The 23462-nt window shown below is 38.6% G+C and overlaps 1 protein-coding gene across 1 annotated transcript in view; it reads right to left on the bottom strand.

The window, feature by feature from the left end:
* The window catches only part of SPTLC3 (serine palmitoyltransferase long chain base subunit 3), a 131345-nt gene that overhangs the window by 76908 nt on the left and 30975 nt on the right, over positions 1–23462 (bottom strand). The window contains exons 3-4 of the mRNA XM_007086809.3: positions 11867–12021; positions 11081–11229 (exon numbers count right to left, since the gene is read on the bottom strand). Of these exons, the coding sequence (XP_007086871.1) occupies positions 11081–11229; positions 11867–12021 (304 nt within the window). The remainder of the gene's footprint in view (positions 1–11080; positions 11230–11866; positions 12022–23462) is intronic.

Genomic DNA, 23462 nt, shown 5'->3' with positions numbered 1-23462 from the left:
TTCAGGCTGGCCCCTATTTCAATAGTTCAGGCTGGTGAGACTATATGTTTCCTGGATCTAGACACAAATATTTGAGAAAGAAACACAGAAAGAGCCATGATAATTTGAATGAAATGATAGCAAACAATTTTCCAGGAAGATAAAGAGGGAGAAAAATTATCGAATGATTTAGGATCATGTTCTCAAACTGAGAAATAGAAATTTCAGCAAATTGGTACATTACAACTAACATAAATATCACATCCGAAGCTTGAACATGGAAAATAATTTCCTGTTCTATCCAGTCGCATCGTTTCCTAACTTAATATGTCCCTTCTGATGTTTTTAAGATGAAGCTGTTTGAAGGCTACTTCTTAAAATTCCAATTATGACTTGAGTGAATAGTCTGCACTAGGCAGTTTTGAGGTATGTTTACTATTCAGGTTTCCCTGATGAGCTGAATCAAGCACAAGGCTTTCCTTTTCAAAGGAAGAGAAGTCTCTAAGTAGAGATGAGCTTTGCTTGAAGCAGAGTTAGTCTTGCCACAATTCCATGAGTGTGTTTTCTTAGAAGTGAACTTCTGACCAACAGTTGCCAGCAGCACAAAGGGCTTATAGAGGGTATGTATTCAAATCATATACTGTTACTACACATTTGCTCTTACCCAGGAAAAGAAAGAGAGAGAAACGAAATACCCTTATAGGATAAAAGTGGGGGAGGGGGGAAGAAAGGAAACAAAAGTTTCTCTTTCCTTTGCCTGAATTTAACGTTTCCTGGATTTGGACATTTAGACCAGCAATGTGTGGCAGGATGCACTCAGACATCAACTTGCTTCTCTGATTTTCTGGCTTGCCTCTTACCTACTTTACAGTTTTTATTTATACTCCTCCACTCCCAGGCATATGCGGTATTCACTCCACATAAAGTAAAACACCATTGCCTTTTTGGAAAATGTTTGACTAATTTGGTCAAGAAAGGTGGCCATGCAACATAGTTTCCAGTGGTTCCCAAAGTTTAGTCCCTAGAGCAGTAGCATCAACATCACCTGGGAAGTCATTAGAAATGTGAGATCTTGGGTTCTATTCCAGCCCAGCTGAACCAGAAACTGTAGGTGGGGCCAACAACCTGTGTTTTTCCAAGCCCTGCAGGTAATTCTGATGTGAGCTGAAGTTTGAGAGCCAGCGGTTTAAGCTCAAGAATCCACATAGCCTGGGGCGGGGTCCTTTCAGTAGACCGGAAAATTTGGTCTGATTTAGTGGGCATGTCTTGGAAGTGTCAGAATTATTTTCATAAGTCTGTGCCTTCATTTTAGACTCTTGTTGACTTTTAAGGAAATAACTGACCTGAGAAATATGAGATCATTGTGGAAGAATCAGAAATTAAATACAAAATACAGTATAACCATCTGTATCATGCAAATATTCAAGTAAAATATATTTTTAAAAATGTACTCATGATATACATACTGTTATAAAACTTGTTTAATTCTCTTAACAATCTATTTTCCATTTTACAGAGGAGAAAACTGAAGGCCAGGAAGGCACAGAGTTTATCTCAAGCCCTAGCAAGTCAAAGGGGAAAACTAGAATTTGAACCGAAGCAAACTAAACCCAGAGCCTCTGCTCTCAATCATGGTGCTAAGAAATTACATTTATAATATTTACATGCTTAAATAACATTATGTTAACCAGACCTACCAAGTATATTTAATCAATTTTCTATTGTTGGAAATTCGCTTATTTTTCCCAGTTTTTACTATTATTCAACATATTGCACTGATTATTCTTGATCATACATCTTTGAGCACTCATTCAAAAATTTTAAGGCAAAATTTCTCAAAATGAAATTGCTGAGTTACATGGCTTTCTATTGATACATTTTCAAATTGCCTTCCAATATACTCTGTCAACAGTTTATAAGAGTGCCCTTTACTCCTTTGAAACTATGGGATTTTTTTTTTAACTTTTGCCAATCAGGCAAAAAATGGGAACTCCATGTCTTAAACATTCTTTGATTATTGGGGCAGAGTATTTCCACAGGTTCATTGGCCATTTACCTTTCTTTCTTTCTTTCTCTTTCTTGCTTGCTTGCTTGCTTGCTTGCTTTTAATGGCCTATTTGTGTACTGGATCTACTTCTTAAAGTAAGATTTTCATTACACTGTACAAACACTAAACATATACATTATACATACACTATAACATACATATAGAAAAGGAAACAAATTGGGGCGCCTGGGTGGTGCAGCCTGTTAAGCAACCAACTCTAGATTTCAGCTCAGGTGATGATCTCATGGTTTGTGAGTTCGAGCCCCACATTGGGCTGGGTGCTGACAGCATGGAGCCTGCTTGGGATTCTCTTTCCCTCTCTCTCTGCCCCTCCCCTGTTCACGCATACACTGTCTCTCTCTCACTCTCAAAAGAAATAAACTTAAAAAAAAGAAAAGGAAACAAATTGTAATTATAGAACCCTATGAAGTTTCAAAAAGTGAACACACGTATTAACTGCATCAAGATAAAAAAAAAAAACAATACAGACAGCACCTAAGAAGTCCCTTTGTGCCCCCTTCTAGTCACCATCTATTTCTCTTGAAAGGTAATTACTACCCTATGCATTCTCAGCAGGGATGTTGTTACTCCCGACAGTGACCACCTGTTCTTGGAGGGAGGGCAGATAACTTACTCTGTGTATAAGGTACAGATATCCATGACCTCATTAAACAGGTGGTTATTATATATGCAATGTTAAAATACCACGGGAAGCAGTGATAAAGAACAAAAGATGGAGAAACATCACGCTATCCTGACTGTAAAGTTTTGCTCTTTTGCACGTTGTCAAAATCTTGGCCCACTTCTTCTAATTTTGTTGTTTGACTTTTAACTTTGTGGACATGACTTTTACGTACAGGAGTTTAAATGCTTCATTTCGTTGGCTCTTCTCTCTTAAGATTTCTGGGAGTGCCTTCTCCGGTTCTCCTGAGCATGAGAACACAGTAGACAACTATCTGAATCAGGCTTGACAAATCTGAAGGGCAAGTAGTTGTGCCTAGAGGTTGGGCTGGGAACAAGCTTCCTTTCCTCTAACAGGGAAAAGTACCTGTTTTCCATGGACATGGGTGGCCTGTGTTGCATGGTGTCAGTCTGGGAGTCATTTAAAGTGGATCCCTCCCTCTAAGAGGACATTCTTCTGGGTAAGGTGAATTAGGTGAGATGAATTCTGCTGGAGGTTATTATGGGTAGAACTGAAATATGATCAAGTGACAAGCTATGGAAGAGGCTGCTATGGTCTGAATGTTTGTGTCTCCCCCAAATTTATATTGGAAACCTAATGCCCAAAGTGATGGTGATAATAGGTGAGGCCTTTGGGAAGTGATTAGGTCAGAAAGATGAAGCCCTCATAAATAGGATCGGTGTTCTTATAAAAGAGGTCCCAGACAATTGGCTCATCCCTTCCACTACGTGAGGATATAACCAAAAGTTTGCAACATGGAAGAGTGCCCTCACTTGACCATGCTGGCAGTCTCTAGAATGGTGAGCAATGAACTTTATTGTTTATGAGTCACATAGTCTGTGATATTTTGTTATAGCAGCTTGATTGGACTAAGACAGAGGCATTGCACATATCAGAGGAGCTACAGCCTGATAGTCCTAGCAGGGCCCTTACCAAGGAAAGCAGAAAAGTACATTTTGTATTTGAATTGTTGGAGTCCTTTTCCTGTGTTCATTTGTTCATTTATTCATCACCTCACTTACTCATTCAGTTTTGATTTTATTTATGTAGTTATTTCTGGTGGTGGTGGTCATTCTTATTTTTTATATTTCAATCTCAAATGCATTTGCAATTTACACAAGTGTAATTTACTTAGATATAATACATGAAGTAGGAATCTAACTTATTTCCTTATATGATCAGCCATTTATCATGACACTAATTATGACATAATTGGTCCTTTTCCAACTGATATGAAAAATCATTCTTTTAAATTTTTTTTTTTTTGAGATAGAGTATGGGAGCAGGGGAGAGGGGCAAAGGGAGAGAAAAAGAGAGAATTTTTTTTTTTAACGTTTATTTATTTTGGAGATAGAGAGACAGACTGGGGGAGGGGCAGAGAGAGATAGGGAGACACAGAATCCAAAGCAGACTCTAGGCTCTGAGCCTGTCAGCACAGAGCCCGACGTGGGACTCAAACCCACAAAGTGCAGGATCATGACCTGGGCTGAAGTCAGACATTCAACCGACTGAGCCACCCAGGTGCCCCAAAAAAGAGAGAATCTTAAGCAGGCTCCATGCTCAGCACGGAGCCCAGTCGATACAGGGCTTGATCCCATGACCCTAGGATCATGACTTGAGCCAAAATCAAGAGTTGGATGCTCAAAGGACTGAGCCACCCAGGTGTCCCAAAGTTGTTTTTATTGTCTACAAATAAGTGTGCCAAGTGTGCCTGTCTCTAGACTTCCACTTCCACTTCCTGACCTCCTCACCCTGTCCATTAATGTCATTAGGAATGTGTTCAGTTTACATACTCATTTGGTGAAGAACTGATATAGAAGTATAACACTGAGGGGTTCCTGGGTGGCTCAGTCAGTTGAGCGTCTGACTCTTGGTTTCAGCTCAGGCCATGATCTCACACTTTGTGAGATCAAGGCCCGGGTGGGTCTCTGCACTGACCGCGTGGAGCATACTTGGGATTCTCTTCCTCTCTCTCTGCCCCTCCCCTGCTCATGTGCTCACACGGACATGCCCTCTCTCTTTCTAAATAAATAAACAAACAAACAAACAAACATTTAAAAACAAATATAACACTGAGTCATTACCTTCTAGGATATGTTATCTCTAATTTTTTCAAGTCTTCTTTTAAGTTTTTTACAAAATTTTTACAGTTTTCTTCAAAGTTTCTAGACATTTTGAACATAAGTTCATTCCCTAGGTGTTTGCTAGTTTTGTTCATACTTATGAATAGTATAATTTCTCTAATATATCTTCTTACTGATTATTGATTATTGGCTTTATGAATTTTATTTTGTTATTAAAAATTTTTTAATTGTTTATTTATTTTTCAGAGAGAGACAGCATGAGCAGGGTAGGGACAGAGAGAGAGGGAGACACAGAATCTGAAGTAGGCTAAAGGCTCTGAGCTGTCAGCACAGAGCCCGACATGGGGCTCGAACTCACAAAGCGCATGATCATGACCTGAGACAAAGTTGGATGCTTAACCAACTGTGTCACCCAGCCGTCCCAGATACTTATTATTTCTAATAAATTTTTTGCTATTTAAATACGTAAAATGGAAGAAAGTAGACCAAAACTCTGTCCCTCCTTCTCAGCTCCCTCTTATCTCTGTGGTGGCCCCAAGACAGAGCCCCTCCAGAGGTCCCCTTTGCTCCTGACAGATCACAGCTTGAAAACCAGAGAGGTGAACAATCAAATCATCTAGCAATAATGGTTAATTTACCTCTTATTATACCTATACTTCTTATTCTCTCACATGATGGTCATTCAATAAATATTTATTGACTTAAAGAATGAAAAGTGAATGAATATTATGTTGTCTAGTACTTCCAAATATTAAAGATGGTAAAACACATCTTCATCTTTTTTCTGACTTTAAAGTGAAAGCTTCTAGTGTCTCATCATGAAATGTAGTACAGTTTCTTTGTTTGAAGTATTTTTTTATTGCATTCTAGAATCTCCTATTTTTATTCTATTAAAATTTGTGTAAGGAATATTATAAATGCTTAGTGATATCTATCAAGACAATCGTGTTTTCTTCTTGGATCTTCCTTTTTTAAAACAAATGTTTATTTTATTTATCTTGAGAGAGAGCAGGAGATAGGAAAAGAGAGGGAGAGAGAGAATCCCAAGTGGGTTCCACGTTGTCAGTGCAGAGTCCAACACAGGGCTCAAACTCACAAACCATAAGATCATGACTTGAGCTGAAATCAAGAGGGACGCTTAACCAACTGAGTCATCCAGGGGCCCCTTTGGATCTTTCAATATCATGAATTGCTTTATTATTGGGCTAATGATCCTCATAGTCCCTGAAGGGGACTTGATCCTAGCATCTTGATCCTAGCATCTTGTTATTTGAATACACTGTTGGATTTGCAATGTCAGTTGCTTACATTTTTTTTTTTTTTTACTAAGTAATACTGCCTTCAATTTTCCTTTTATTAAATGCTTGTTTGTCAGATTTTGTTCAGTGGTCATCAACTCTGGTTGCTGCTCATCAAAATCACTTCTAGTGACTTATTAAAATACAGATGCCTTAGTCCAATAGAAACTGTCCTTCTCTAATTTGTAAGTTTCTGTTTTTATTTTTAATAATTCAATACTTCTGTTTTCCTTTTATTCCTTACTGCATGAATAGCTTATTTTACTAGCTTCAATCTTTCTTCTTAAAGAAAAAGCTGGACCCTATGGTGTTCTCATAGTTGTTAGTTGCATGTTTAAAGCAATGTAAATGTAAGTTCATTTCCCTTTTGATTCAAGAACCTTTTAGGAAAGGGCTTTAAAGTCTTCCAGAGGTTTTAAAACAAGGAATTGTTTCTAATTTTGTTATTTATTTTTAGCTTTATTTCACTGTGATCCAAGAATGTGACCCCTGTAGATTCTATGTTTTGGAATTTAAAGAGGTTTTCTTTGTTGCATAAAATATAGTAAATTTTTTTGTGAAAATTCAGTAACTATTTAGAAAGATGAATTATGCTGGTAATATGTTTTAGGGCTCATAATTCAATATATAAATATTAAATGAAGCTCAATAGTTAAATTGTTAGTGCCCTTTATGTTTTATATCTTCCTTCCTTTCCCCCTGCCTTCCTTTCTTCTCCCTCCCTCCCTCCCTCCCTCCTTCTCTCTCTTCCTCCCTCCCTTCCTTCCTCCTTTACTTTTCAAGGACTGGGAGGTACTTTGTGGTCTCCTATCACTATTTTATTTTTCTTTCTTTTGTTTCTAATAAGCCTGTGGAATGTTAAATTGACCCACATGACTTTCAAAGCCTCCCATAGTTCATTATTTTAATTTCCAGGTGTACAGAAAAATAGTGTTACTTGATTCATAGAGGACTTAGGAGTTGCATCTGTCTTCATTATGGGCTCTCCACATCATTTTTATAAGGTGAGTCTCTTATTGTGTTTAATGGCTAATAACTTTAAGCTAATCTTCTGCTTTCCTTTTTGTTTCCATTTGCGCCACACGTTACGTTGTTTGTCTATTTTTTAAAGTTTAGCTTCTTCTTTACTCTTCAGCTTAATTCATATGAAAGAAGAATGAGCAATTATATAATTACTTTCCCCCAGGGGCTGCTGCATTACATTTTCATTGTCGAACCAATACAGGCAGACAAACATCTTCCACATACAGAAAAATTAAATAGTTCTTTCAGATAAAGAAATTCAAAGATCAAATGTGGGGATACCTTGCATAAGGGAGATATTATTGATCATTGGTTGATGTTAATCCTCAGACATCATGAACAATTTGTACACAATTTTCAATCCCAGTACTGAAAATCTAAATGTAAACAGTTATTCAGGTGACTTTCCAGCTAAAAATCTGGAGGCAAACCACCTTAAAAAAAGGATATTGAGCAGCAGTATCTTCAACTTTTGAGAAGCGGTTCAGTTTAGAGTTTGCAATAACACACCAAAATAAAAAATTTCTAATCTTTCATGACATGTTAATAAAATTCTTGGGAATAACTAGGCTGTAATTACCAAAGATATGGTATCTGGCACACAGTTTGAAGTAGACTGCCCCAATCAAGGAGAATTCCAACCAAAACAAAAAACAAAAAATGAACAACAAACAAACAAAAAAACCCCACCCATGAATATAGAAGAGAAGAATTAAAAATGTGTCTGGCATTTTGAATGCTTGATTGTGACTCCAACTTGCCATGTCACTCTGCTTCCTATTTAGGATATTTAAAAAATGCACCCTTCCCCTCATCAGCCTAGATGGAAGGTTAAATTGACCACAAGACAGTCAAAGACTCCCGTAATTCTGCATGCCACGATTGTTTCATTGTACATGACACTAAACAGCAGCACGTCATTTCACCTCTTAAAAACAGCATTTGCAATTGTGTACATATGAGTCTGGAAATGTTTCATTACTTATCGTTACTTGCAGCTCGGTGTATTTTGGGCTCAGTTCTAATATTTGCAGGTGCAGATCGGGCAAACAACCTTACTCCTGGGCTCTCTCTTTGTTGCCCTTTTTACTGACTGGACCTCCCTCTTGGGCTCTGAGTGCATTGGTGGTGGGTGCAGCAGGCAGGTGAGAGGCAAGTGTCTGGCTGAGATCTATCTACTTTTCATCCTTTGGAAGAACTTTTTTATTATTATTTTTTTAACATTTATTTATTATTGAGAACAGAGAGACAGAGCATGAGCATGGGAGGGGCAGAGAGAGGAGGAGACACAGAATCCAAAGCAGGCTCCAGGCTCTGAGCTATCAGCACAGAGCCTGACGTGGGGCCTGAACTCACAAGCCGCAAGATCATGACCTGAGCCGAAGTCAGATGCTTAACCAACTGAGCCACCCAGGTGACCCTGGAAGAACTTTAACTTACGTGTGTTTGTTTTTATTACAGCACATAGTTGAGTTTGGGTTTTTGGCCAAATCTCAGTCGTTTGCTTTCATTGGGCAAATACGGTCTTCTTAACATATTTTTGGCCAAAATACCATGTGTGGTCTTCTATCCTTCCACAATGCTTCAAATACTTCCTCTTGATTTCGTTTTTGTTTAGTTTTCTATTTTGTAATATGATTCTGTGTGCTTTCCCACTTGAACACTGGAAACTATTTTTAAAAGCTCTGGGGAAGTACTCTTAAGTGATTAAATGTTCCTAAACTTTTACTTTGGGTTCCTTAAGAAGTATTTTTGGTTACTAAATTGGTAAGCCTCTTTGGTCCCAAATTTTCATTGATAATCCACTGGTACTGTTGACCATTCTCTTAAGACTAGATAGCCTATGTTGTTCAAAAGTTATTTGCATTTCTTGAAATAAATGGTATTCAACATTACACTACTACATTCTTGTGTGTTATGCTAAGGTTACTGTTTATGTTGCAGAATACTTTCAAAGGTACCCTGTTTATTTATTTATTTTTTGACTGCTCATATCCACCCTCGTTATCAGTTCTTCCTTTTGCCTAAAATTAGTGTGGGTCGCTTCTATTTTGCTCTCTCACTGTTTCCTTGAAAATTGTTAAAATCTTCTTTCCAGAGCTCAAGCTGGAGACTAAGTGAAGCAAGTAAAAGCCCAGTGATTCCGAAGGCTGAGCAAAGAGAGAAAAAACTTAGGCTGCAGGCAGTCCAAACTGGGATCTTCATCTCTGACTGGCTTCTCTGGGCTCGGTGACTCTGCAGAAGCAGGGACTCCTATTCCGTATCTGGCCCCCTACAGGACACAAACCATTGCCCTTGTCAGGCTGCCTCCTGTTAGCTTCTGCTGGCTGTGATTGGAAAGTGTTCTGTCTCAAATGTGTTTTCTGTCTGGTTCTTTAACAGTCCCAGTGCTGGGTGTCACTAGCACCAGAGGAAACATCCCCAAAGCTTACTGACTCCATGCCTCTTAGGATTGGGGGTATTCTTCCAGTCTCTGCCTACCCCCGCCAGATGGGCGACCCAGTTCTGCTAAGTGATTGACGTAGAAACTTCCTCTATACTCTGCTTATGCCTCTTGCCTCAAATGAAGATAAATAAGATGCCTTTCTTAAAAAATCTGGGCAAACACTTATAAACTCTGGATCTTTAGCTAAATGTTTATTGAATGGATGGATTAAAAGGTTACTTTGTTCAACTTGAATTGTTCTTTGTTGCATGGGTCTGAATAATTACATGTTTTTAATGCCCTTCTGTCAACTGGTTATCTAAGAGGGGCACATGGCTCATTTTCCATTAATGGTAAATCCCTTTTTAGTAGATTTACCTTGGATTCTTAGGCTGGCCTGAAACTGACCTGGGGAAGCTTGCATACATTATTCTGGATGGGAAACTGCTGCTATAGAAGCTGAGCTGGAATGGGAGGTAGTATAGTCAATAAGCCACTAGGGGCACATTATTCAGTCACTATGATCCTGTTTCCTCCTCTAGAAGATGAAATAACATCACCCGTGCCACCTCCTAGAGCAGAGAACTTTTGTGAAGAATAAATGAGATGATATAGAAGAAAACAATGTGTCAGAAATATGGCAAGACACTCTAGAGGGGCAAGCCTGCATCGCTTTTTCCCCCTGAGGTGGAAAGGGCCACAAGTTTCCTTCTCACAGATTTCACTCCTTTGAATAAGAGAAAAAATGTTTCAGCTAAGAGAGAAACAAATAGGCAGACAACTTGGCCAATTCAGTCCCTCCCTTTATAAAGCTTATGTTTTAGCAGCAGCGATGGGCAATATCCAAATACAAAAGCAAGATCAGTGATGGACATCATTAAGAAAAGTGGAAGGAAGAGCAAAATCTAAATGAAAAGTTGTTCAACGGATATACAACTTTAGTCATGAAAGAAGAATAAGTTCTAGAGATCTGCTGTACAACATAGTGCCTGTAATTAACAATACTGCATAGTGCTCTGTAGAAATTTATTGAAAGTGTGGATCTCATGCTAAATGTTCTTACCATAAGAAGTGGGGACACAAAAAACTTTCTGAGGTGATGGATATGTTTATTACCTTGGTTGTGGTGATGGTTTCAGGGTATCTATGTATCCAAACCCATCAAATTGTATACATTAAATAAGTATAGTTTTAAAAAGTATCAATTATACTTCACTAAAGCTGTTTAAAAAAAAATAAAAGTGGGAGAAAAGACCCAGAAAAGGACCAGATGGAAGGGGCACCATAGTGTTATTTTAGATAATGTGGTCAGGAAAGATCCATTTTTATTTATTCTGGAGAATTAAAACCTATAATTAATAAATTGTCTGGCAAGAGCATAATGCTTGAAATTTCCAAAAAGGCCTTCAGATACTTTTTTCTTTTTGCATTTTATAACAGCTTTTTGAGGTACACAATCTAGGTATGATTCAAGTTCAAGAAGTTACCACAAGGAATCTGAGACCCAACTGGACAAACTTTCAAAACAGTGAACATACATACCCATTTCATGTCTGGTGCTGGCCACACCTAAGCCATATTGCTCTAAAACATCCTTTACTGTCTTCATAGATTCATCATAACTGGCAGCCAGGCCAAGGAAGTTATATGAGCCCATGTTGATCACATCTTTAATGATTCTTCCAGTAAACCTGCAGAGAGAAGAGCACAAAGGTCATTCTCATTTAACATCATCTAGTGTTCCATAAAAGACTTTTACAAGGAGATCTTGGGTCTGGGCCAAATCATATATTTTCTTTTTCCTTTCTGACATGCACTGCTGTCGACACAAAGGGGTCCACCCTTCGAGGACAGTAACCCCATATTGAAGCTGGGCAAAGCATTGGAAAAAGGTATCCCAAGTCATGGAATATTACTCGGCCCTGATTTTCCTTGAGCACTTGCTTCTGTGACACCTATGCTCTTGTTTACATTCCGGCAAGAACTTTCTAAGTGAGAAAGAGCCGTGGTCATCACTGTCTCCTTCAGCAAGAAGTAGGGGTGGGGTATAATCTGTCAATAAAGCTGAAGAGGCTCTTCCTGGCTGGTTCTGTGTGTCCTGCGCCTTCTGACACAGGCTTTACTTTAATTGTAATATAAAACAGCAACCTTGGCAACTGAATTACCATGACTGCCCCAATGGCATTATGAGGGCTTGCAAAGGGCTCCATGATGGAAGACCAGTGGCTTCCATGATTTGGCTTTTATCAGATCTGTAATCTGGGGCCCCCGCCAGGATTTCCTGGAAAGTAATTCCTTCAACTAAGCCCCTCCAGAAGGCTGTCTCACCGAAATGTCCAGTTGTAGTCATCTGACACCCTCTCCATCACGTCGAACAGAGCCGATGGGGCGCTGCAGATGGGCCGGTTCCAGTTGTCTCTGATTCTCATGTACAGGTTCCGTGTGTAAAAGTTCTCAAAGTTTTGATAAAGCGGCACAAAATCCTGTTGTAACAGAGGCAGAAGTTTACCTTTGGTCTCCTGCTTTTTGTACTTTATTTGCATTAGAAGGCTGGCAGAGCCATGCAAATCCTCCATCTGCAAATAGTTTTTGAGCAACAGCCTATCAGTAAGGGGACAGACAGGTGGGTCCACAAATAACTCTGTGAGGCCTCTATTCCCAAAGAGCTTACATTTGAGTGGGAAGAAGTAAAAAAAAATGGGACACATAAAGGTAGCAAGGGTGACAGTGCAATACAAGTCCCAAAATGAGTGGTGGAGACAAGGAACCCTGCAGGATTCCATCTGAAAAGTAACAATAGATGTTTATGTCAAAGGAGTTTAGCTGGAAAAAAGCAGTCAGAGGATAATTCAGTCTTAACTTTTTTGAACATGAATATCCCACTCATGTTTTCAGAAATGTGGATGAACTTGATCTTGGACCTATCGGCACAACTCTTGGCAGTTGGCTGGCTGTCATATAGCCGAGGGCCTAGAAACCTGGTTGACGAGCGTGTGAGGGCACCTGGCTTCTCCCACAGTCGAAGTAATAGCACTGTTTTATTGTACAAAAGGTTATCCATGCATGAGGGGTTTGCAATCTGGCTGAGCTTAAAGCAAGACATATCTAACTTTTGGTCATCTAACTCCTAATAGTACAAAGCAGAAAATACAAACTTTGGTCTAAGCCAAGTACTTCGGGCATTTGTAAGATTAGATCAAGACAGAGTCACATCTTGCTGGAGGAATGAAGGTAGCTTTATGTAGGAGAGGTCTTGGAGCTGGGCACTGAAGGTGGAGTGAGATTGCTTGGGCAGGGATGCTAGGAAAGGGCACTCAGGATGAATGGATCTGTGCTGGAAATGTAGTGTGTATTTGAGAAAAATGAGGAAAAATAAAACGAGACAGAACTTGTCATGCTGATCAGAACCTATAATGGCTCCCACCTCATTCAGAGTCAAAGCCAAGGTCCTGAGGGGTCTGCTCCCCGTTGCCTTCCCGATCCCATCTGCTTACTCTTCCCTGTGCTATGTTAAGGCTGCAATATCCCGTTGGGCACAGAAAGTGGGAACTCAAGTGTCTAGATGAAGAACTCACACATTATCCTGGAGGCAATGGGGAAGCGCTGAATAACTGGGAGGAGTTTTCTTATTCTCCCATTCTCTTTGAGTTCTTCACTCTCCTTCCCTTAATGGAATAGAGCTGATATCCTGAGGGAACAAGGGGGATCAGGGGTAAGGCTTTGTGGAAGACCTTCTTGTGCTACTGGTTTGGTCTACTCATCTCCTGATCTGGTCCATTCCAGAGGAAAATATATAGAATCTGCAGGTTTTGATGGCTGATGGTTGCATCCAAGCCACAGTCTTTTTTGTGACATCATTAGGTTTTCAGTGGCAATGGCATCATTGCTGGGGGGAAATTGTGATTATCTATAAGAAAGAATGTTTATAACCACATACTGGGGGACTATCTGTTGCATGTAAATTTGGAGGATGAAAAGGCAACTCTACTGGTTACATTTGTAAGTTGAAAATCTCATACCAAATGCATTTGTCCTCAAGTAGCTAAGTATCCTGATAGAGGTTATAATAATTATACCCTTTTATGGTCTAACAGGGAAATTAACATATTTTTGAGAGAAAAGGAGATTATGCAATTTCAGGAAAATCTTTTCCAAATGATTTCCTCTTTTTTTTTGTCCAAACTTTTTACTGATTTATGGATATGGATTACTCCATATCCCTAAATGGATTACTCCATATCCCACAAATGTTATTTGTGTCCTCCTCTTTGTAGCTTTTATTTCTTATTTGAAATGACATCATATAAATTCATACTATCATGAGAAAAGAGAGATGTAGGTCTGTAAGTACTATTTTTGGACTCTGGATGGAATTATAGTTTTAGATTTTTTTTGAGAAATCTTAGTCAAAATAAAATAAACAGCTGGTTCAGGAAAACACTTGGTTTTAGGTAGGAAAAAACCCAAATATTATGTCTACAATATTTTTTTAATATATATATATTTTTTTTTGAGAGAGAAAGAGTGCAAGTCGGGGAGAGGGGCAGAAGGAGAGAGAGGAAAATCCAAGCAGGCTCCATGCTCAGTGCAGAGTCTGATATAGGGCTCAATTCCATGACCCTGGGGTCATGACCTGAGCTGAAATCTAGAGTCAGACTCTCAACCAACTGAGCCACCCACATACCCCTATGTCTACAATATTAAAACACAATTTCAATGTAGAACCACAAGATGATAGAACCACATGTAGAACCACATGATACCAGGGCAGAGGGGACACGGAAATCATAGAGTTCAAATACCCATTAGACATGGGAGGAAAACAGACCCAGCAAGGTGAGTGACTTGAATTCTGGCCAGCCTCTGGCTTCAGTCACTTTCTCAGGAGTCACTTCAGAGTGACTTCAGGCTGGCATCTGCCCCACTTGGCCAAGCTTCCCTCCAAAACATCAGTGGTAACAAAAACCATAACACACAAAATGGAAAGCTAGAGCCAACAGATTGCCAGACCATGGAGGAATGTCCACTCATCATAAGCAACTTGGCATTAACTTGAGGAAACAACCTAGGGCTTTTCATCATTGATGCCTCATAGATGTATGCCATCATAGCCCCTTGAGGGAAGGTGGGAAAACACTCCATGTTGTCCAAACTTTCTGACTCCTGGCTCGGAGATCCAGATTTTCCACCTATGAGGAAATAGGCAGGCAGCTTTCTATTGAGATAAATGCTCTGAGGGCAACATACAGGGATTCTAACTTATTCTGTGGGATCAGAGAAGACTTTTTATCTAGTAGGAATCATCTTCACATTCAGTAGGATTTTTTTATAAATTAAGTACTTGAAACTTTTCTGCCAAAGGGATGGGCCAGTTTTTTAACCATGTAGAGCCATTTCGTTGTGAGTAGTGTGAGTGCTAACCCAGATCTGAAACACAAGCTCGGCAGTCTATGTGTGCCTGAGAGGGAACTACTTAGAATTCAAGGTCTGGTTCAGGGAAGAATTGCCTTCTTTTGCAGCTTTGTCCTGTTCTTTCTCTGTACCTGTGAGGCTTCCTGCCTCTGCATGGGTGTATTTTCACCCCACCCCATTCCTTTGAGTACCAGTGAGGTTTCTTCAGGAGCAGTCAACACCTTCCTAAGGTCAATGTCCTCTAATCTCAGGTAAGCCTCCCACAGCATTTTCGCTCTACCAGAAAATGAAACTGGACTAGATATTGCAAAAACAGGAGCATCTACCATCTGTAGATTCAACTTGTCACTTGGCCTACTCACTACCTTTATTTTTCCTCCTGACACAAATGGCTAGATGTGAGAGTGAAATTTGGGCCACAATTGTTTTGGGGGTGTGGAGTGTAGGAGGGTTGAGCAAAATCCAAAAATGCAGGCACAAAAATGTCTTTTGTTTCTACTGCAATATGGCAATCTTTCTTTTTCCACCTTTAAGCTAGTAGGATACTTTATAATTTTCCAAGTGTTATACATATTTCTATCCAACTTTTATAGACGAATCAATGGAAAGTCAGAAAATATGCAAGGAGTCATGAGTTTAATTCCCCAAAACATTTTCTGTAATAATTGAGCATGTACCTCAACAAAACAAACAAAGAAATAACTAAGAAGGAAGCCAAATGATGCCAGGAAAAGTAGTAAGAAAGTGATGGAATATAGTTTAGCCCAAGTAGTTTTGTATATGCAGTATAGAGAAACAGAACCTAAAGATTAACAAATAAATGATAACTTGGAAAATGGGTATGTGGGAGAAAGAAACATTATTAAATTCTTCACCTGGTAGGCGGAAGACTCTAGTTAGTGAATAACTATCTAAATTCTAAATATATGTGTTAAAAATTCAAAGAGAACCATTAAAAACTGGTAGGGAGAAATACTATATACAACTCCCTAACAGTGATGAGAAGAAAAAAATGTACAACAAAGAAAATTCAGTCAAATGTATCAAAGGTATGAAAGGAAAAGTATTTAAAATAAAAAAAAACCCAGAAAATGTAAATGTTAAATATAGAGATGGCAGGAATAAGTTTAAACACATGAGTAATTAAAGTATTAGGTTTAACCACAAGGAGTTGCCAATGTCTTTTTCACCTACAAAAACAGCAATTTCCTATGGTTCAAGAAAGTAATTGCTCATAGCTTATATTATTATTTTTTTAAACACAGAAGTTTTCACATGTGTTTTAAAATAAAACTATATGCTGCTTATAAGAGACCTACGTTTTCTGAAAACGATGAAGACTGAAATAATGCGATGGCTACTGAAGAAAAGGCAGATGTATAAATACTAATATTGGACAGAGCAGAGTACAAGGAAAAGCAAATCTAGGGAACAAATACACCAAGAACTGTGAGAGCCAGGATTATATATCTGACAGTTACACTGAAATACATAAGAAAAAGAAAAACTGACAAATCCATACGCACAGTGGAAAACATTAATACTCATTTCTCAGAAATTATAAGCTTGAGTATACAAAAAAAGAAGTAAGTCTAGAGGATTCAAATAACATAATTAGCCCATTTGTTCTAATAGACTTGAAAGACAGTATACAGTTTTTCATGGCGCATATGTAAAGTTACTAGAAATTCCAATACAACTAACTGAGAAGCTGTGGAGCTAAGGAGAGATATTCATTAAGGTGGTAGCAGTTGAAATTAAAATATTAAAATATCAACAGCTTTCCCATATGCCCTCAATAACTAATTAGAATATGGGATTCAGAAGGGCTCCTGGGTGGCTTCAGTCAGTTAAGCATCTGACTCTTGATATCAGCTCATGTCACGATCTCGCCATAATCTTGTAGGATCAAGCCCTAGGTCAGGCTCCACACTAAGTGTGGAAACTGCTTGGGATTCTCTCTCTCTCTCTCTCTCTCTCTCTCTCTCTTTATCCCTTCCCTGCTCATGCTCTCTCCCAAAATAAATAAATAAACATTTAAAAAATATGGGGTAGAGAAAAAAGATAGTATTCAAATAATACCACCATCGAAAACTTGTACCCAAATAATGATCATAAGAGGAAATCTAAGACCTTAGAATAAAGAACATTACAAAATTTTATTAAAGAACATAATAAATATCTAAATAAATAGAGAGTTGTATCATGTTTATTAATGGGAAGACTACTATTCAGGTGTCAAATTTTCCAAAGTTCACCTATACCTATAGATTTAATATTACCAATCAAAATGGCAAGTTATTTTTTTTTTAATTCGATGCCTGAAAAGCTAATTCTAAAGTATACACAGAGAAAAAATCTGTAAGAATTACCTAAAAACTTACAAATTTACATGAAAAAATAGACAAATGGATCAATAATTCAAATCAGTGGGTAAAAAAATGCAATTAATTATATTGAGACAATTTAAAAATCTTTAAAAAGAATGTTCTACCTCACACAATACATAGAAATCAATTCCAAGTGAATTTATGGGTTAATGAATAAAAACCACAAATCATAAAAGTACTAGATGACATTGTAGGAAAATTTGTTTTAACTTTAAGAGTAAAAAAATGTCTTCCTAAACATGATTAACTCTCCCTTCCCAAAGAACAAAACTAACAACAAAGAAAAGGAAATGTTAGATACATAGGACTTAAAACAATAAAATGGCTGCATATAACATAGAAAACATTAGAAGCCAAGAAACAGAATTAGAAAAATACCTAAAATCATTTAATAGGCAAATTATTGATATAAGGATATATAGAAAGAGAGATCAGTGAGAAAAAACAATTTAATGAAATTAAGAGCAAGGGATATGAATAGGCAATTCTAGAGGAATACGTCTAAAGCACTAATAATCATGTGAAAACAAGCTTAGTCTCACTGTTAATCAGGAAAACGCAAATCAAGACAAGAACAAAAAATGTTAACCTATGAGAATGGCAAAAGAAAAAATATGTTGATAACATCAACGTGTCAAGCTCTGGTGAAGAGACAAGCACTCCTAGGTACTGCTGACTGGAGTCTAGCTAGGCAAGCTTGTTGAAAGGCAATTTGCCAATCTCTCAGAAGTTAAAGTGTACATTCCTTGAACCCAGAAAGCCACCTCTAGGAATTATCCTTGAATAAATACATATGCTATTCATCGAAGAATTGTTTGAAATAATAAAATAATAAAAAAGGAATATAATCATATATCCACATTATGCAATACCATCATGCAAGTATTAAAAGGAATGAGGTAACCTTGTACTGGCATGTAAAGATCTCCAGATAAGAGTTAGGTGAGAAAAAGTAAGTCACACAACAATGTGTATGATATGATCCCATTTATCCCATTTACGAAAGGACAGAGTAAGTGCAAATGAACCTTTGTGTGTAATTACATGCATGAAAAAGACAGGAAGAATGCAAAAAGAGATTGCTTTTGCTCATTATTTCCATGGTAAAAAGGCAAGGAAAAAAAGACACAAGTTTGAGAGGAGACTCTTCATTAGGGCTTGTCATAATTCACCCATGTGACACATTGGCTTAGTATTAATTGGTATAGATAGCAAAGCTCTACCTTATCAAAATCAATTAACTCTGCCTGCCTACTATTTGTAGATTCCTTCTTGCAAAGGGAAGCAGAGAGGCCTATATTGTAAAAGAACTAAACAAATGATTTAACTAACATTTAAATGATATTACGTTGTGTGTGTAATGTGTGTGTGTGTGTGTGTGTGTGTACACATAAGTATATATATATGTATTTGTTTGGATAAATGTTGACCTGAGTATTCACTGTATGGGGGCTGTGATCTGATTTTACTGATGGTCTTATTTCACAAAATATTTCTAGAACTATCATTTTGGAGCTGTTACAACCTATGGTACATGCTTCCCTGCTAGGAGAAATTGTGGAAAATATTCATCCCTTGCAGGGCGCATTTGCTTTTTAGAAGCAGTCAGAAGGTATTTGGAACCAAGCCTATTTGGGGATATTGGGGGTTTCACTGGCCAGCAATTTCTGCTGCATTTAAAGCTATTGATTTCTTAGCAATATTTAAATCAAGGAAGTGAGGGAGTGACCATTTGTATGCCCAGGAAAGTCTGAGAAGCATTGTTCTAAAACACTGGTTTCTAACTTTGGCTATACCTGGGAATCATGTGGGAAGCTTTTATGAACCCCACTAAGGGTGCACCACAGGTCAATTCAATCAGAATATTTGCAGGCAAAGCCCAGGTATTAGAGGCTTTTAAAACTTCTCAGGTGATTCCAATGTGCATCCTAGGCCAAGAACCACTGGTCTAATATTACCATCTCACAAGCTGCTGGTTAATATGTTATGTTCCCAGGGAAACCCCAATGAAAGCTCTCTGAGTTTGGACTCACCCAGGTCCAAACAGGAAGACCAGAGCTTGGGCCATCTGTGTGTGTGCTTTGGACAAAACTCATACTCAGTGACCTTAATGGAACCCATCCTTCAAATTATTCAGAAGGAAGTCTCTCTGGGGGAATCCTGCTATCCTATCAGGACGCAAAAGGGAAATGTTTAATTTATGCGAACATTTGGAGATTCGTCTTAAAATTCTTTACAGTTACAACTTGCTGAACACTCTGTTTCATGTGGGAGTAAAAATCTCTGGGGATGGGCCAGAAATGTCTGGGATTTACTTGTAGGGGCACTGGGGACTCTCTGGATCCAGTGTGAACATGAAATTGCACTGAAATGTTTTACAACAGGCTAGTGCCATATGGAGTGGGTCTTGCTGAACCAGTTATCGAAACATAAGGATTGAGAAATGGGGCTGTGCTTGAGGTTTTTCAAGTCTCTGATGTTGCTTGACATTCATTTGGGTTTATTTGCTGACATCCTCTTCTAGATTTTGCAAAGTTAAGTTGTTGCATCATTGAGAAAGTGATTTATCCAGAGGTCTTTAATAAATTGTAATTCACTGCTGAAGTGGTCTTTGGTTTAAAAAAGTCAATGTGTCCCCAAAATTAAGAGTTAAAAGGAGAACTTATGCAAGAATATTTAAACCTTGTGCCTGTCTGTATTGTCCTTTTCCTTGCCACTGTATTCTGATCGTTAGTGGAGTCTGTCAGAAGTGCAGGTGCCTTGGGCCTATGATCTTTTTTAGTGCTCTTCTGGAGGAAGATTTTTATTTTTGTATTCTTTTCACTTATTTTGTATTAAGCGAATCAGTAATGAAGTGATCTAGATAAGGGAATTATCAGAGCCTCACGTTTTGGAGTGTTAGAGCTAGAAATCAAAAAGAAGAAGAACACAAAAAGATTCTAATTTGGGGCATCACTTTAGTTGAAAGGATGGTTTGGTCTGAGAGGAGTCATCCCAGTGAGAGAGAAGATAGGAAAATTGAATTAATGAATTCTTGTATTTGATTAAAAAAAGAAAGAAATGAGGGGATGAACATGTCAATTAGCTTGACTGTGGCAATCATTTTGTTATGTATATTTTAATCAAAATATCATGTTGTACACCTTAAATTTTTACAACTTTTATTAAAGATAAAACAAATAAAAAGAATGCACATAGAGGGGCACCTGGGTGGCTCAGTCCCCTTAAGTGTCTGACTCTCGATTTTAGCTCAGGTCATGATCTCACAATTCATGGTGATCGAGCCCCACATTGGGCTCTGTGCTCACAGTGTGGAGCCTGCTTGGGACTCTCTCTCTCCCTCTCTCTCTCTCTCTGCCCCTCTCTGCTCTCTCTCTCAAAATAAATAAACATTTAAAAAAAAGAACTCACATGGAGTAAAAGAGTGTAATCAGTAATCAGACAGCTGCTTATGATCTTTCTGGAAAACATAATTACTATTCTCTACCACCACCTCATGGATACACTTTTCCTTAGTGTCATTTTGTTCTTGGTTGGTTGTTCTTATGGGACAACTTATTCTGCACTCTCAGTGGCCAGAATGGAATATATTGCTCATGTCTGCTAGAAGAACCAGGAGTCACTGGAAAACAGCCTGTTTCCAGCAAGAGACTTTAAGATGTGCCTCAGGTAGCTTATTAACATAAAGCAAGAGTACTGTCAGAAGTACAGGGCTGGGGGAAATATTAAAAGGATAAAGGTCAGCCTGAAGTTAGGGTTTTTAGTGACCAAGTCCCATCAAAAAGAATATAGCTACTGCAGCCATTGTTACTCTGGAAGGCTATAAATGTCTAAAGGGGCTCAAAAGGAAGGAACACATAATAAAAAGTGTGCCATGTGAAAGGTATATCCACCAAGATGAGTCAATTGGCTGATGCTCTCTACCTCACAGAGGTCAAACAGATGGGAAATCATTTATTTTGTAAAGAAATGCAAGGCACTGATTTATGTGATGCACTGTCTCCCTCCTGGGAGGAGGTTGGAGCAGTTCTTGCAGCCATAGTGACTGGTGCTGCAATACAGGCTGCTTGTGCTCAGTGTATCCCATTGTTCAGGACCAGGCACCCCTTCCCCCAATGCCAGGAGTGTTGGAGGCTGGCAGCTTGCTGAAGGAAGCTGCCTGGCTCAGGATCACATCCTTCTATGGTGGTTAGCTCCCATCTATCTTCCTTGGAGACTCCACACCCTTCCCTCAGTGAGGAAGCACCCTCTCATCTCCAGGGCTCCCTGTGGGATCCACTGAGGCCTTGTCTGGGACTGCATCACAATTCACCTGCCTTATCTTGCTCCTGTATCTTGCTCCCTTGCAGGTGTACACGTGTTACTTCCAAGATCACTCCATAAAAACCATTCTGCCCTCAACTCTCCATCTCAGAGTCTGCTTCCCCGAGAACCAGTTTGCATATATATAAAAATATGTTCTGCTTGAAATGTAAGAAATTCTTTAGAAAAACCAAACTGACTAGCCCTGATGGGTTGATAGAGCAAAAATATTGGCACAGGTCAGAAAATAGATGGCAGAGCTGAAGCCTAAGCCTGCCAAGGGATGCCACACCTGAGAAATTTACATTTGACTCACTCTCTGTCCTAGTAAATATTCTGAAATGTGCTAATTTATTGTGCACCAGTTACCTACACCTAGGGAGCAGGCAGATTGGTGATAAGAGCTTCTAGAACAGACAGCTGGTGTCAGGGAGGGGCTGTGGGGATCCTTGGGAGAATGGCCAAGTGGAATCTGCTTTCTCATTTCAGTCTCCCATTTCATCATCAGCTCCTACTAGATTTTACTGTTTCTATATTCTTTGCCACTTAAGAACCTGTACATCCTCAAAACCGTATCTGTGGACATCTTTTTGCCAACATAAAACCTTTCCATTGTGATGGGTGTGCCACTACTATTCTCGTTTCTGACCAAAGTAGAAATTTGAGATTACCCTAGTTTCTTCCCTATATCTTATTTTCTATACTTGCAGCCGCCAAGACTTGTTGATTCTACTTCCTAAATATCTCTATAATTCCCTTTTCTTCATTCCAGCTACCTCTTCCCCAGTTTAAGCACAAATATCTCTTTCCTAAAATATTATAAGGTTTTTGAAATTGTCACTTTGCTTCTAGTCTTGAATTGGAATTTTATCTCTTACATCTACTAAATTCTCTAAAGTTCTTCATTCTCTTCTCTTCCTTCCTCTTTTTTCTCCATAGACCTTCCTTGGGAGATTTCATCTACTTCTATGGCTTTGATGTTGATATGCTCAAGATATTCTAAAGATCCCACAGTATCCACAATATCCATATGGGACTTTTCGCTGAGGGTCTAGACCTTTATATCTATCTGCCAATTCTCAACCTCTCAAAAAAAAAAAAAAAAAAGGCCCCTTTCCCCTCCAATTGGATCTTTCTTCTCTATTCCCCATTTCAATGAATTCCACAGCCTTCTTTCTGCCCAGCTGTCTAAGGCATAAACCTAGGTGTGGTCTTTGATTTGTCCATTTCCCTAATTCCCCAGGTCAAGCCAATCATCCCTGACTCCATCTTCTTTAACATCTCTTGGTCTTATCTCTTACTACCACTCCTATTATAACTACTACCCTGGTCTTACCCCAAAGTCTCATCTAGCGTTTTTGTTTGTTTTTTTATTTGTTTATTTGTTTTTAAGCTGGATTTCTGCATCAGCCTCTTAACTGGTTTTTTTGGTCTGTGCTGTCCTCCTGCAATCCCTTCTTCATAGGCCAGTGAGCATGGTCTTTCTAATCTGTAAATCTGCATTCCTCTGCCTGAATTCTTTCAATGCCTACCCATTGTTCTTATAATAAATATCTTTGGCTTATAGAAACCCATTATAGTGTGGTCTCTACTTGCCTCTCAAACAATCTTTCTCCCCACATACTCCCACTGTCACTTACAATAGTCCAGTCATTGGAATTCCTCAGTTTCTTGAATGTACAATGCTTTCTCTTACCTCTTTCACACCATGGTTTCTTTCCCTATGTTCTTTACTTGGCTGTGTTTAAGTCTCCATCATGTGGAATGATCTATGCCCATAATCATCATAGTATTTCAAAGCAATTTTTAGAAAAAAGGAA

Source organism: Panthera tigris, chromosome A3 (assembly GCF_018350195.1).
Source record: "Panthera tigris isolate Pti1 chromosome A3, P.tigris_Pti1_mat1.1, whole genome shotgun sequence".
Lineage (NCBI taxonomy): Eukaryota > Metazoa > Chordata > Mammalia > Carnivora > Felidae > Panthera > Panthera tigris.
The sequence above is the reverse complement of the archived record's forward strand: the minus strand, read 5'-3'. Positions and strand labels throughout refer to the sequence as shown.